Source organism: Parus major, chromosome 25LG1, assembly GCF_001522545.3.
Source record: "Parus major isolate Abel chromosome 25LG1, Parus_major1.1, whole genome shotgun sequence".
In the NCBI taxonomy this organism is placed as follows: Eukaryota; Metazoa; Chordata; class Aves; order Passeriformes; family Paridae; genus Parus; species Parus major.
The window spans coordinates 87,078-102,654 of record NC_031793.1 but is presented as its reverse complement, the minus strand read 5'-3'; the positions used below and the strand labels follow the sequence as shown (position 1 = coordinate 102,654).

The following is a 15,577-nucleotide window of genomic DNA, read 5'->3' as shown; positions in this document are numbered from 1 at the left end:
ATATATAGAAATAAAACATATAAATCATCCCATAAATAAGATAAATATAGAAATAAAACATATAAATCATCACATAAATAAGATATAAATATAGAAATAATTTAATATAGAATAATCATTATATATTATATAAATAGCAAACAATTATTATATATTAATATATACTTTTATATTTTTATATTTATAATATTAATATATTATATATAATATAATATCTATATAATATATAAAATATTTATACATACTCTATACTATATATTATATATATAATTATATTACATATAATTATTTCTATAGTACTATATAAAATATATAAATAAATATAAAATCAATTTATAAATCACTACAAAAATCAACATTATATGTATAATGTATATTATACAGTATACATTATTATATATTTTATACATGATATATATTATTAGATATTACATGTGTATATATTAACAACACATGAATATATAAAGAAATAAATTAATAATGACAAATGAAGCAAAACAGAAGTTATTAAATAATTTAATATAGAATAATTATTATATATTATAGAAATACTATACAATTATTATATATTAATATATACTTTTATATTTTTATATTTATAATATTAATATATTATATAATATAATATCTATATAATATATAAAATATTTATACATACTCTATACTATATATTATATATATAATTATATTACATATAATTATTTCTATAGTACTATATAAAATATATAAATCAATATAAAATCAATTTATAAATCACTACAAAAATCAACATTATATGTATAATGTATATTATACAGTATACATTATTATATATATTATACTATATTATATGTATATATAGAGTAACAACATGTGAATATATAATGAAATAAATCAATAGTGACAAATTAAACAAAACAGAAGTTATTCAATAAGTAAAATGCTTTTCTTTCCAAGGTGTAATTCCCACAGTGATTCCCTGCCTGGCTCTCAGTGCTATTCAAAGGGTAAAATGGGGATTTTAATGGGATTTTCCTCTGGGGAAAGGGGGAGGGCAGTGCTGAGGAATCACCTGGGGCAGGTGCAGGGGAATGGAGCCCCCAGCAAGGGCCAGCCCTGGCACTGACCCCCTGCTTGCCCAAGGGGCCACTCTGAGCCCACCACGAGCCCAGGGGGGGCTTTGCCCAGGGCCCCTCCCCAGGGGCAGCAGCTGGAGCTGTTCCTGTGGCTGCTCCAGCACCCAAGGGCTGCAAGGAGCTGGGAGGGAACTGGTCTGACTGGGAGCAGCTGGGAGTGTGGGGGGTCCCAGCAGTGACGATCTGGGGGACCCCTGAGCTGCTCCAGGAGGGTCAGACTGGGAATTTCCTTCCCTGTGAGGATGCCTCTGTTGCTGGGGTGCATCCAGCACAACTCTTTTCTAGGAGATGATGAGAAATAATCCATTGCTGACCTGTTCAGACAATCCTCCACGCAGCCCTTCCCACTGTCATCCTCTGGTTTCTTACAATTGCAGGTGGTGGCCTCGTAGCCAGAGAGAGGTTTGACATCCACATAGACATCTAGAGGAAAGAAAAAAAGAAAGAAAAGAAAAAAAACCAAACCCAAATAGGGAAAATAATTCTTTTCAGGTGAAAAAACAGAACTGTTTAGCTACAGTATTTTCATTCCAATCAGTAAAGTAAAAAAAAAACAGGTGGAAGTGTCTTTGGTAGGACAAAGAGAAGGAGAGAAAGGAGGGTGTCACATGAAAATTCCACAGTTAGCACAATTTAATAATAAGATTTTACTTACTGGAACGGATTTTTTTATAAAGTGGGACATCTGGCTTTTTATACAACTAAAAGGAAGAGAAAGAAAATTTTAATACATTGCATAAGTGCATTTGTTATTCAAAAGGATCAGGGAAATCATGTTCTGTACATAGGGAACTGTTCTGTAATCATTACTAGAAATCTGTGTTCTCTTCTCTAGGCTCAGACTGCATTAACAAACAGGTCACAAAAAGGACCTGAATAAGGAGAATTTGGGCTTGGTGAGACAGTGGAGCAGTTTGTTATCCACATTATTTATTCTGTCTGCCCAGAGCAATGTGGGAAACAGCTGTCCTGAGGACAGGCTCCTCTGAACAGGGCTTAGAAGAAGAGGAATTATTTATACCTACTTTGGAGAAACCATCTTTGGTGGAATCACCATGTGCCAATGCTTAAAAGAGTGAAAACAAGAAATCAAGGTGCTGATTTATCAAAGTGACTCTATGATCTTAAGGGTTTTTTTTTCCAATCTAAAGGATTCTGGGGTTCTAAAAGAACTGTGAGTACAGGTGGGAGCCACGAGAAATGCAGATTCATCTTCTCCACAGAGGAACTTCCTCTGCAGATGGAGATGATGGGAAGGGAAAGGGGAGTTTCCATCACAATTCATAATTCCATATATATTCCAGCCTTTCAAACAAGCTTTAAGGAATAATTTCCAATTATTTGCTATTTCACACACATTTCCTGCACTAAGAACCTTCCCTCAGTGACCCCTGTGGCCCACAGGAACAACCCAGACATCTCCACACCCTTGTACAGAGAAACTCCTCTGCAAGGGCCTCCAATATTGCAGGGAGAGCTGGAAAACATCAAGGAAAGAGATTCCATGTATTTATTTCTTATAAAACACTGAAGAGATGAGAAAGGCCATCGTCAATACATGGCAAGGAAGTGTCCCCAGTGCTCCTGAGGATCAGATTCCAGGGGTGTTGGAGTGCAGCTGGAGCCACAGCACCTGGGAATGTGCCCTGCTCAAGTTCCACATCTGAGAGCACTTTCTCACCACAGAGCTGAGGGCAGATTCTCCCACCAGCTTTAAATCCTGTGGTAAATCACTTGGTGGAATCATCTCAGGGGGGAAAAAAAAAAAAAATCCTATTTTTAAGCTTGCACATATTTAAAGCTCTTTAAAAAGAACGAGACTGTTAAACAGTTTTTCTTCTTTCCTCAGTACGAAAATTTCAGCTTGCAAGTGAAAAATAAATTCCACTCTGCTGGGATTGATCCAAGAAAAATAAGGCCTGAAATTTCTCAGTGCTGCTGGCAGAACATCCGAATTCTCCCGAGGCGTGTCTGAAACCAGCTCCCCACACGGAGCAGCACTGCCAAAATAAAAGTCTGCAGCCAAATTAACGACTTTTGTCAGAGCAGAAACTCACAGGGTTGCTATTTTGCAGGAGATGGAATAATGGGAATTTTTAACATTAAATACATATGCAAATCCCTTTTCCCCTCACACAGCAAGAAGAAACCCCCCCCCAGCTGGGATGTGTGAACACAGCTCTGAGTGCTGCTGTTTCCTTCTGATCCCAATCTTGGCAACCCTGTGACTTTTTATCTCCTACCTGGTTGTGTTTCCACTGCCAGAGGATGTCGTAAGGCAGCTGGAAGTCGATTCTCTTTTGTCTGAGGTACTTCCCTGAAAGAAAAAGGTTTGTAAGTGGCACACACTCACAGCCACGTGTCCTGAGAGAATGGGAGCTGCTCCCAGGCACCTGGCCAGGCCCTGACAGGGCCTCTCAGGGCTGGAGAGCAGAAAGGAGAGGGGCAGAACCCTCTGAGAAGGTTCTGGATGTCAGGGAAGAGCCCCCAGGACACAGCCCCAGGTCCTGCTCTCCTGTTCCCCTCAGGAGGGGCCTCCATGGACAGGGAGGGATGGGAAGGAGCTGGCTCAGACCCCACCACAGCCACACCTGGACAGGACTGAGCACTGTCCTGACAGGACTGACCATGACCCCTGACACCACTGACCACAACACCTGGAACAACTGACCACAACACCTGGAACAACTGACCACAACACCTGGAACAACTAACCACAACACCTGACACAACTGACCACAACACCTGGAAACAACTGACCACAGCACCTGACACAACTGACCACAACACCTGGNACAACTGACCACAACACCTGGAACAACTGACCACAACACCTGAAACAACTGACCACAACACCTGGAACAACTGACCACAGCACCTGGAACAACTGACCACAGCACCTGGAATAACTGACCACAGCACCTGGAACAACTGACCACAACACCTGGAATAACTGACCACAGCACCTGACACCACTGACCACAGCACCTGACACAACTGACCACAACACCTGACACAACTGACCACAACACCTGACACAACTGACCATAGCACCTGAAACAACTGACCACAGCACCTGGAACAACTGACCACAACACCTGACACAACTGACCACAACACCTGGAACAACTGACCACAACACCTGGAACAACTGACCACAACACCTGACACAACTAACCACAGCACCTGGAACAACTGACCACAACACCTGGAACAACTGACCACAGCACCTGGAACAACTGACCACAACACTTCTCAGGACTGACCACAACACCTGACACAACTGACCACAACACCTGGAACAACTGACCACAGCACCTGACACAACTGACCACAGCACCTGGAAGAACTCATCACAACACCTGGAACAACTGACCACAGCCCTGTCCTCGAAGCTGACATGTTCTCCTGGGTTTTCCTGTGCACAATCCAACACTTTGACATTCAGAACAAGACCTGCACCACCCATGCAGGCTGGTAAATCACAATATTGTCCTCAAAGATATCAAATCAGTTTTGAAAATAGTCTCCCAGCCTGTTCCCGTGACCTTTACCAGAAGAGATTTAAGAATGAATTCAGACTTGGCAAACACATTCCTAGATTTTTTGGAAAGGCTTCAAGGGGATCTGTATTTTCAGCAATAACTGGAACTCGTTTTAGACAGGAGTTCCTGCTTTCACTGCAGATTTTGGCTCTGTTCTATGGTTCCCTGTCACCCCTAAAGGACACAGACCCATTACATCACTCACACCAGTCCCGAGGGCTGACACTGCTTGGTTCTAGCCAAGATTCAACATTCTCTGATCGTTTTGCTGGAATCCCATGTCACAAAACTGCAGGGAGCAGAGTGCCTAGGATGAGGTGTCAAGCCCAGGCCTGGTTTTTTTTCCCCCCAGCTTTTCTAACAGTTAACAAGTGCCTTTATATTCCTCCAGCACTGCTCTGCGGGTTCATACGAATTCACACGCATACCCTCACCACTGGAAAATAAAAACGGTAATGTTTTCCTTACAATTTACCCCTAAATTACTTTCCATTTTCAATGCCTTATTCATCCCTAGCAGGTTCCAGGAAAGAGCTAAATCTGCTGGGAATTTGCTTTCACTTCTATGACCTCAGCAGCCCAAACAAAAGGCTCTTTCAGGTGCCCTGGCACCGAGCCCCAGCGAAGGGAAGGTGCCTCCAGCCCTCCTCGAGTGGGCATTAGTGCAGTGCCCTGGCAGATCCCCATCCCTGGTCACTGCTCTGGGGTTAAACCATCCCCAGGCATCCCTGGAGCCACTGGAGCAGCTGCAGGGCAGCACCACCAGCGTGGTTTGGGAACCTGGTGAACCTGGTTTTACGATCCCACTCGAAAAGGAGCTGAGCAAGGGCGTGTTTTGAAGAATTTCAATTGTCACCTTCAGCTCTGAAACCTGTTTTGTGGCTCCTGACTCACACAGATCTGTGCAACTGTTCTGCTGTGCAGGGAGCCAAGCAGACCAGTTACAGAAGACAAACCAGTGACAGTGTGAGCTTGATGGGACAAAGATTCCTGCTGACCAACGTGAAATTCCCCAAACCCACTGGGCGTGACAGGACTTGCAGCAAGAAATCACAGCACTTCAAAAGCTGCAACAATTACCCAAGAATTAGGAAATTACTCAATCTTGGCTTAACCTGGGAAATGGTATGAGCTGCAGACAGTGGGACTGGGGACCATCTCCCCAGCCCAGTCCCCAGGAGCAGAATGCTGAGCTCCAGCCCCTCTGAGGGCCTGGGACAGACCTGGGTTGTGGTTTCTTCCCACAGCCACTTCCCTGGAAGAGTTCAAGGCCAGGGACAGGGTTTGGAGCAGCCTGGGCTATGGAAGGCCATGGAACAGGGTGGAACAAGATGACCTTTAAGGTCCCTTCCCATCCAAACCATTCCATGATTCTGTGAAATCCTAAATCCCATTTTTTCCTAGCTGAGACCTAAAAATGGGGATAAAGTAAAAACAAAGATAACAGCAAAGCTTTTAATTTTTCCACCCTTTTACCCCTGTGTAAAGACAGACACCATTAAGTCCATGGGGACATGGAGAAATTTATCATTTCATGCTCAGCTTTTGGGATTTGTATGTTCATAATTGCCTGTGACTATTCTGATGGAATTTTACTTTGAGATGGAGACTATTGCCCTGCATTTCATCCAGGGACTATCACAGTTAAAGCAGGTTTTCAACTAGAATGGTATTTTCTGACACACAAAAAAATCAAGAACGATGTTTTAAGCTAAAAAAAAGCCTCTAGAGTCAAAGAGGGGAACAGAGGGATGAGCTGGCAAAGTTCATGTGCCAAAAGCAGCCACGAGTGACCTGGCAAGGGATAAAAACCAGAGAAAGGCAGAACCCCAGTGCCACATTTGTCTCCCAACAATGAGAACGCAGGTGAAATACCCACCAACGTGGATTGGGGCTGGGAACAGCCCGTGCTCGTGCTCCCCTGGGGTGTATTCCAGCTTCTCCTTCTTCAGCTGGATCAGGCGGCTCTTGGGGCTGTGGAGGACAGGGACAGAACCAAAACATCACAATGGGGAACATCTGTCACTTGAAAGAAATGCATTTTTTTGTTTTAGTTAAGGCACAAATGTCTGGAGCATCAGGCAAGGGAGTAACCAGAGAAATGGCCAAGGAACTGCTTTCCAGGCTGCCTGTCAAACACACTGACCCCAGCCCTCCCACAATGGAATCTTCTCCATAAATGCTGCTCAGGCAACACCCAGTGGGACACCACTGACTTTTAATGCCCAGCATGTGATATAAAAGTAATAACTAAAACCACACAAATAAAAGAGGACTGGCAGATTGTATCTGGTGGTTTTGCTGAGGAATTGGACACCTGACACACGTACAGCCCATGCTCTCCCACTTCCCTAAGTGCAAATACTCTGCCCTTTAGAAGGTTGTTCATTAGGAAAGGCAGAGAAAGAACAGAAATCAGAGTTAGAAAAAGCAATGAGACATGCCTTTGGAGAAAGAAAAACTGGAGTATGAAATCAAAATGGTTGTATGGGTCAGACAGGTGACAGCTCTGTAATCTGGTGTTTATAAACATCTCCTGGTCAACAACAAACCTTGGAAAATAGAATCTGATGTGGTTTTATTTAGAACTACAGTCCTGCAACATTCAAAGGAGACTTCTAAATGTTAAATATATCAAAGATTAAATTATATTGAAGCCTATTGAAGTTTACTGAAGTTTTTTTAAGGGATCTGTTTTAATAACTGGACAAATAACAGAAAGATGGCTCAATAAAAGAAGTGACATTATTGTTTAACTAGAAAATGCAAGTTAAAAACAGATTCTGAGATACAGATATCAACAACTGGAAATACTTAGGAAGAAATTCTTCTGTGTGAGGATGGTGAGACCCTGGCACAGGTGCCCAGAGCAGCTGTGGCTGCCCCATCCCTGGATGTGTTTAAGGCCAGGTTGGACGGGGCTTGGAGCAGCCTGGGACAGTGGGAGGTGTCCCTGCCATGGCAGAAGATGGAACAAGATGAATTTTCAAACCCAAACCATTCCATGATTCTGTGAATCCAAGCAGGCCAGATAGACCTGGGTGAGACCTTGCCAATAATCAGGGAAACGACAGCTTCCACCAGCACCTACAACAGGGAGCTGGGGAGGACATTCCTGGGCATCTGACAGACTGAAACATAAGCCTGACTACACTAAAGGTGGGATTTGATGATCTTGGAGGTTTCTCCTAACCTTAAAGATCCTACAAGAAATGCTACCCACTCCATAGTCCATTGCCTAAAGCTGCTTGGTTCAGTTTCTCTAAGTGATTTGCAACTTCCCCCTGAGGAGCAGCTCCAGTCTCTGCTCTGTGTGAGCAGGGACAGCACCTGAGGGAAGGACTGGAGCTGTGCCAGGGGACTTTAGGCTGGATATCAGCAAAATATCTTCCCTCAGGCACTGCCCAGGCTCCCCAGGGAATGGGCACGGCCCCAAGGCTGCCAGAGCTGCAGGAACCTTTGGACACAGCTCTCAGACACATGGTGGGATTGCTGGGGCTGTGCATGGCCAGAAGTTGGACTCCATGATCTTTGTGGGGCCTTTCCAGCTTAGGAACACTCACAGTTCCAAATATTTACACTAAAGAAAAGGAGAAGAGTCTCTCAGCTCTCTCCTAAGGCAACAGATGAAACTGTGAGATTTGAATGTTGTGTACAGCAGTGACAGACCATCCACGTGGCAGAGTTTTAGCACATCTCTTTAAAACACTTTGGTCAGACTGAGATCTTCGTTTCCTCCTTCCTGACCCTTTCACTGATTCCTCCACTCTACTACAGAGAGAGATCACAGCAGGAGCAGCTGATAAACTACTGGCAGTTTCCCAGTGGTCTCTGTGACATCCTCAAGTGGTCTATGACATAGTGAGAAGGTGCCAAATTTCCTCTCTTTTCAATCTGTCAGATCATGTTGGAACAGAAGCACAAATTCCTGACTTCATTTGTTCAGATGGCATCAGAAAACTACAAAGGGAAGGGAAAGAGGGAGGTGTCCACCAGGCTGCAAACCAACCAGTGGGAAAAATAAATAAATGCTGGATTTTTTCACCCTAAACATCTCAGAGAAAACAGAGATGAACTTCACTGAACTGTGAAATGAGCTGGGTGCATATCTGGAATTCTTCCACACAGAAGATGAGCAGTTGTCACCACTCAGCCAATGAAAACAGGAATCTAATGACCCCTTCTCAGCAGACACTGCTCAGCTCCTGCTCAGAACCTGCACACATCCAGCTCTCCCAGCACCTGGACTGCCAGGACCATTAAGACTCTTGAATAAATCTCTTACCTTCTTCAAAGCTGATAATCAGAAACACTTTGAGACTGCTCGAGGCTGCCTCCTGACTGGGGTTACATCTTACATCCTCACTGGGTCAGGTTCTGACAATTAGCATGTAATTTTCCACAGCCTTCAATTAAGTTGATGGTTTTATTTCTTTACTCATGAGTGGCAGCTCTTTATGGTTCTAGGTGAAAGGAGAGTTTCCCCTGGATTATCAGAGAGCAGTTTTGCTCTGTTTTACTTACTCTGTTGTTTTGTACACATCAGAGTAGAGCCCAGCCTTCTGGTACTTCTTCTTTGGGGGTCGAGGGGCTTTCTTCTCACGCTGGGTTAGAGGAGGCAAAGGCTGCTCAGGGGTTTCAGATTCAGGTGGTTTCCCAAGGGCCTCATGTGGACTGGGAGGTTCAGCTACTGTCTCAGAGAAACTGGAAGAAAAAGTAGAGTTAAAAAAAAAAATCACCTTCCCATTAAGATCATCTCACATTATTTCATTATTCCTCTCTCAAATCTGGTCAGCAGAAAAAGTCCTTCCTTCTGAATTCCTGGGTGTCTCAACTACTTAAAAAAATGCAACTCAATGATCATGATCAAGTGGGGGTTAAGCATAATCATAAGAAAAGTATGATTTTTTTTGGTGATATTATTATTACAAAAAGAATGTTGTTTGTACTGCTGATGTTTATCCCTTGGAGCCTCAGCTGAGTAATTCAGAAGGCAGCTCTTGCTCTCTGCTTTTGCACTCTAAAACCAGCACGTGGTAACCCTTTCCTCAGCTTCAGGAGAGCCACAGAGCAGCCCCTGAACACGTGGGGCCAGCAGCACCCTCACAGCACCCATTTCTGGAGAGGAGAACTCTGACAGAGTTTGATCTGTTTACTGATGACTCTGGGGACAAGTGTGATATCAGAGAAAGGTTTTTGGTGTGTGCCTTCACCACTGACTGTACAGGTGCTCCTCCTTGCTGCTTTAGCTTTAATCTTTATCTCCTGTACATCACTTGACCTCACTTCACACCCTGTGTTGCCTGTATTTGTTTGTGAGCTACGTGAGTAGATCCCATGGCACAGCCAACTCCTCAGGGCTCCTTATTCCACACAGGAGGAAGGAACAATCTGTGGCACCTCATCAGTAACCCAGTTACCAACTCCTTAAATGTATCCCTCACCAACACAAGCACAGAACTGTTTTACATCACCTGAGATTTCCATTTCTGGGGTGTGCTGAGTGCCTGAGGAAGGCCCTGAACACAGTTAACGCTGACATGCTGGCTCCCTCTACACTGAACGCCTCAATAAAATCAAGCAGAAGATTCCCTCCATGATCAAAATGTTCTAAAACCAACTGAGGTACAAATCTGCAATGGAATCACCTCTTATTGCTCTCCTGCTCATCTTCAGGCAAAGACTTGTGTCTCTTCCTGGCCTGTTCCTCCGGCAGCCACCTCTTCCTCTTCCAACCTTTGCGGTGCTCGGGGTTTAGATTCACGCTCTGCACCACGGCTTCGATGACATCTGTGATGGTGTCTGGCCCCAGGTGCAGGGGGCTGCTGCTCTGCTCCCTGTCCTGCAGCTCCTGGCTGACCAGCCTGGCGGCCTGGAAGGCCTGCATGGACACCACGGCCTGCATCGGGTACTTGCGCGGCCGCCCCGGCCGCCGCTTCACGAAGTTATTCCCGGTCCGCGACTGCCTCTGCAGCTTTTTGGCTTTCAGGATTTTGTTGACGTGGTCCAGATTTTTTTTTGTCGCCAGGATCTTGTTGTAATTGCACATTTTCCTCGCTTGGCGCTGCATGGCCTCCACCACGCTCCTCTTGAGGTGCCGTGGGGAGTAGGTGCCGGGCAGGCGCTCCTGCAGCAGGGAGATGCCGTCGCTGCCGGCCATGGCCGGAGCCCCCAGCCCGTCCTGCTTGCCCAGGGCTCTCTCCCTGGAGTGGTTCCGGGCAGGGCTGGCCGCTGCAGGGGCAGACACGTTGGCCATGACGGCTTCCAAGGTCTTGTCCAGCGTGGGGGGCCCGTCCTGCTGGGCCATGCGCTGCAGCAGCGTGTCCACCGAGTCCTCGGCCGCCGGGGCCAGGCGCGCGCCCCGCGCCGCTCCTGCCGCCCCTGAAACACAGACAGGGCTGGAGTTGGTGCCTTAGGAGTTCAGTTTTTGTGTTTTTCCTGTGGTTCTTTGGTGTGTAACTCTAAACTCTGTATACACTGAGCTGCTGCTTTCTCATTTTGGGCAGACACAATTCCTCTGCAGGCCTGGGAATCAAGGACACCTCACTGCCTCAGGAAATGGAAACAAAAGGGAGTTGGGGCAGCAAATTTGGGGTAAATGACTTCATTACCTGAAGCTGTAATTGGAAAATTAACCCCCAATATGCAAATGGAGCAAACTGATAAAAATGTGAAAACACATCATCCGTTTTGGGTGCAGCTCCTGGGGGGCTTTGTCTGCCTGAAATGCACCTGAAGCCCCCTCAATAAATATAACTGCTTTTAATTCTCTTCATTTTGTCTGATTTTAGGTAGCCCCAAGAAGGCATCAAAGTGGGGATGGGACCAAAACCATGGAGCTAAAACACAACAACTGACAGCATTTGTGTCCTGGGACTGCTCACAACGTTCTTTGACAAGATTCTGTCATATGGACACAGGCCCAGTGACACAAATCAGCCACATTTTAGATCATCACTTTTAACATACAATTATTTTCCCTTTATTTCCAATAATCCCCCATTTCTAACAGCAAAAAGCAATGAGGATTCACAGAGTCCTCAAGTTTCTTTCTATTCAACACTAAAAATACAAAACCCTCTGTGCACATAAAAACTCAACCCTGATAAAAAATGGAGCAACAATTGAAATATTTTTAAACTCAGTTTTCTTTTTTTTATGGTTTGGAAGTACTGAAACAACCGTTTTCATTGCTCTTGTAGGTTTTTTTTATCAAATAGACAAGGCTGGTGATGGCAGAACTGATTGGATAAAGGTAAATCAAAGTATCTGGACAAAAGAGAAAGGCTAATTTACACAGGAAGTAAATTTAGATCTGACTTTTAAAACTGTTAAATGCTTTAGAGATGAAGATTGGTTTTGAAAAAGAAAGTTTTCAGGTCAACCATGTAGATTGTGCTGCATTAAAAAGGGATTTCTTCCAAACTAAGAGCTTCCCAAAGCTGCCCTGCTGCTCCTCAGTGATAACATTCCATCAGAAGAAATTCTTTCTGGAATGAAATGGATGCTGCCTTCTCATAAATACACCACAACTGCACATTAGCATTGACAAAATGTTACTGTAATTGTGGCCAATTACTTAGATCAGATCTGCTTAACCCAGTGGGGCCCAGGCTGGAGCCAGAGCAGCACGTCCTGGTGTCAAGGGAACTGTTAAAGAGGACAACAAAATGTGTTTATAAGGGGTTTTAGCACTTGACAGGAGGGAGTTTATTTGTTAGATGACAGAGATAAAGCACAACCAGTTTAAATATTTTCTAGACTTCTAGCTATTCTTGAAGAATTTTTTAGTTTAAATATTTTCTCATATTTTTCCAGTGCTCAGTAGTCCAGTTGTGTTACTCTGGAGAACACATTCCTCACTAAGATTCCAAAGTCAGGAGTTTGTAAGTGCAAATGAAAAGAAGCTTCAGAGATTTGGAGGAGAAGAGTCAGCAAAACATGTTTTAAAAATCCTCTGGACAATGTTCTTCCCAGTGACAAGAGAAGCCTCCTGCCATGAGCTGACAGGGACACCCCAACAACTCCTCACTGGAAAGATTTACACTTTCAGATGAAATAAAGATAAATTAGCCTTTGTTTTCTTCTGGCCTTTAGAGGCACATGGGGATGGAGCTGGGGCACCTGCTCAGTGACCCTCAACCAGCACCACGTCCCATGGGTGCCCTGGAATTGCTGCTGCTGCTTGGAAACTGATCCAGAGGGCTGGGACAGTGCAGGCTCTGACCCAGGACAGCTGCAGCTCCTCTCTGACAAACACACTGAAACCCACACACATTCCAGATCCACGGATATACAACAATGACTGATCTCCTCAGCTGCATCATCACTTCAGTGACTTTGAAGTTGACAAACTTGTGATTCATGTCATTCCAATGCTCCTGCACAAAACACTCCTCAACTTTAACACTTCCTATTCCCAGCTACAACAACTGCAGCTGCCCCTTTCAAGTCAGCCAGGGCAAGAAAGTGAATGAAACAGAGGAAAAAGGAAGATCCTTTCCCACTGCAAAGGACTTTCTGCAGCACAGGCTGAATGGAGCATCTGTTGCAAACATCTGTTTAAAGCAGGGAGGAAATGGCACTTTTGGCACATCCTTCCTAGATGGAAATCATAACTAGTTTTAAGTACCAATCCTAAGGATTTACTACATATTTGCAGTCAATTTGGGTGTCTAAGAATGTCTGAATTCTGGTAACGAGAGTGTTTCTGCAACTGAGCTTCTAAAAAATGGGTCAACCTGCTGGATTTTCTTCTGTCCAATCCTGGGGGAGCTCACATTTTATTTTTACTGAATGGTTTGGGTTGGAAGGGACCTTAAAACCATCTTGTTCCAGCCCCCTGCCATGGGCAGGGACACCTTCCACTGGAGCAGGCTGCTCAGAGCCCACTCCAGCCTCTCCTGCTCCCTGGAATAACCACTGGGTGACAACATGCAGGAAATCAACATCTGTGACAATTTGGGTAATAGATTTGGCATTGTCATAGGGGTAAAATGTGAATCTGACCTCCTGACAAACAAAGCTCAAACACAGAATCACAGAACTATGGAATCACTGAGGTTGGGAAGATCTCCAAGAGCACTGAGCCTTGGAGACTCTCTGCCTCCAGAGCAGTGCCAGAGTCAGGCTATTCCCCAGGGAGGAATGAATTTATTCCTCTAACTCACTGATTAATGTCACAGGTCTGGATTAAAGCACTGAACTCCACAAGGCCTAACTTAAGCTGGTGAGGAACCAAACCCTACCCTGCCACAGTTGTGCTGTTGTTTCTCTGAGCACCTGTTCTACAACCCAACCCACAGCCCCTGTACCCCAAAATGCCAGTGGAAAAACTCATTATCTCCATGAGCTGAAGTTCTCACAGCCATGATGTCTCAGCATAGGTCTGAGCACACAGTGATCCCAAAATCTAGCCCCCTGAGCAGGACTTGCCTGGAGAAGAAGTGCTCTCCGACGTGGATCTCTTCCTGGAAGGGCTGCAGTTTGTGCTCTCCGACTGCCTCTGCGAGGGTTTGTCCTGGCTTGGCAAAGTGCCTGCAAGGCAGATCAGGGAAAGGCACAAAAAACATCATCTCAGTCTGGCTGTGCCAACAACCTCTGGTGTGGCTTCAGGAACACCTGTGTGCTCCCATGAATGCAGGGGAAGGATGCAAAGGAAACACCAAGCAGGGATTTTGCATAGGCCAATGGCAGAGGTAAACAAGCCATGAGTAAAGTAATATGTAAAATTAACCACCAGAATTAGCTTGAAAACAACCCCCTGTAGTCCTACTCTCAACTGAACCCCCTGCTTCACTCAAAATCCTTGATTTTCAGAAGAATTTGAAAAGACCTCCTGCAGATTACCAAGACCAACCACCCTGCTCAGGTTGCTCAGGGCCACCACATTCTGTTGGGTTTTCCACATCTGCAGTGACACGGATTCCATGATCTGCCATCCCCTCAGCCTCTCAGTGAACGCTTTTTCCTTCTGCACAAACACAATTCCCTGAACTCCCGTGGGTGCCCTTTGTCTCCCCTGTCACTGACACCACCAGGAGCAGTTTCACTCCTTTTGTTTCATTCCTCCCCTCCTGGAACATGGACACACTGGGAAGAGCCCCCTTTGTCCTTTGGCAGCAGATACTGAGCAACTGCACCAGGCATCACTTGTGCTCCTTGGGCTTTATTTCCCACTGTCCTTTCCATCACAATTATTACCACTGTTAATAGTATATATCATTTTATTTAAATTATGAGAGTTCTTATCTCAAGCCACGGGTTTTACTTTATTCCAGCCTTTATTCCTGTGGGTTCAGGGAGCTGCTGAGCTGCCCAGGGGTTACACCCACAGCACTTCTGTCATCCCAGGGTGAGTTTTTCTCCTGAGCAACTCCAAGATGCATTGAATTCATAAAGTCTACACTAAACAAGTACCCCGGGAGCTGGGATTGAAATAGAAATCAAACAGCGGGAGTTAAGTGTTCAAAGTGGGAATGGGCTGGAATTCACAATAGGGAAAAATAAAAGGGAGAAGGTTTTGGAGGTTGCAGGGACGGCCCAGCAGTGCCTGTGCTGCTGGCAGGGGGTGGCACATCCCGGGGACTGTCACCACGGGTGTCCCGGGACTGTCACCGTGGATGTCCCGGGGCTGTCACCACCAGTGTCCCGGGACTGTCACCGCGGGTGTCCCGGGGCTGTCACCACCGGTGTCCCAGGGCTGTCACCACGGGTGTCCCGGGGCTGTCACCACGGGTGTCCCGGGGCTGTCACCACCGGTGTCCCAGGGCTGTCACCGCCCGTGTCCCGGGGCTGTCACCACCGGTGACCTGGGGCTGTCACCACTGGTGTCCCGGGGCTGTCACCACCGGTGTCCCTGGGCTGTCACCGCCAGTGTCCTGGGGCTGTCACCACCGGTGTCCCGGGGCTGTCACC

At 45.5% G+C, this 15,577-nt stretch overlaps 1 protein-coding gene across 3 annotated transcripts in view; it reads right to left on the bottom strand.

The window, feature by feature from the left end:
- ASH1L (ASH1 like histone lysine methyltransferase) overlaps positions 1-15,577 on the bottom strand; it is a 60,231-nt gene that overhangs the window by 17,862 nt on the left and 26,792 nt on the right. For all 3 annotated transcript variants that reach the window (XM_033519731.1, XM_015650095.3, XM_015650096.3), the window contains exons 4-10: positions 14,096-14,197; positions 10,309-11,041; positions 9,185-9,364; positions 6,540-6,634; positions 3,359-3,432; positions 1,771-1,816; positions 1,430-1,538 (exon numbers count right to left, since the gene is read on the bottom strand). In XM_033519731.1, the coding sequence (XP_033375622.1) occupies positions 1,430-1,538; positions 1,771-1,816; positions 3,359-3,432; positions 6,540-6,634; positions 9,185-9,364; positions 10,309-11,041; positions 14,096-14,197 (1,339 nt within the window). The remainder of the gene's footprint in view (positions 1-1,429; positions 1,539-1,770; positions 1,817-3,358; positions 3,433-6,539; positions 6,635-9,184; positions 9,365-10,308; positions 11,042-14,095; positions 14,198-15,577) is intronic.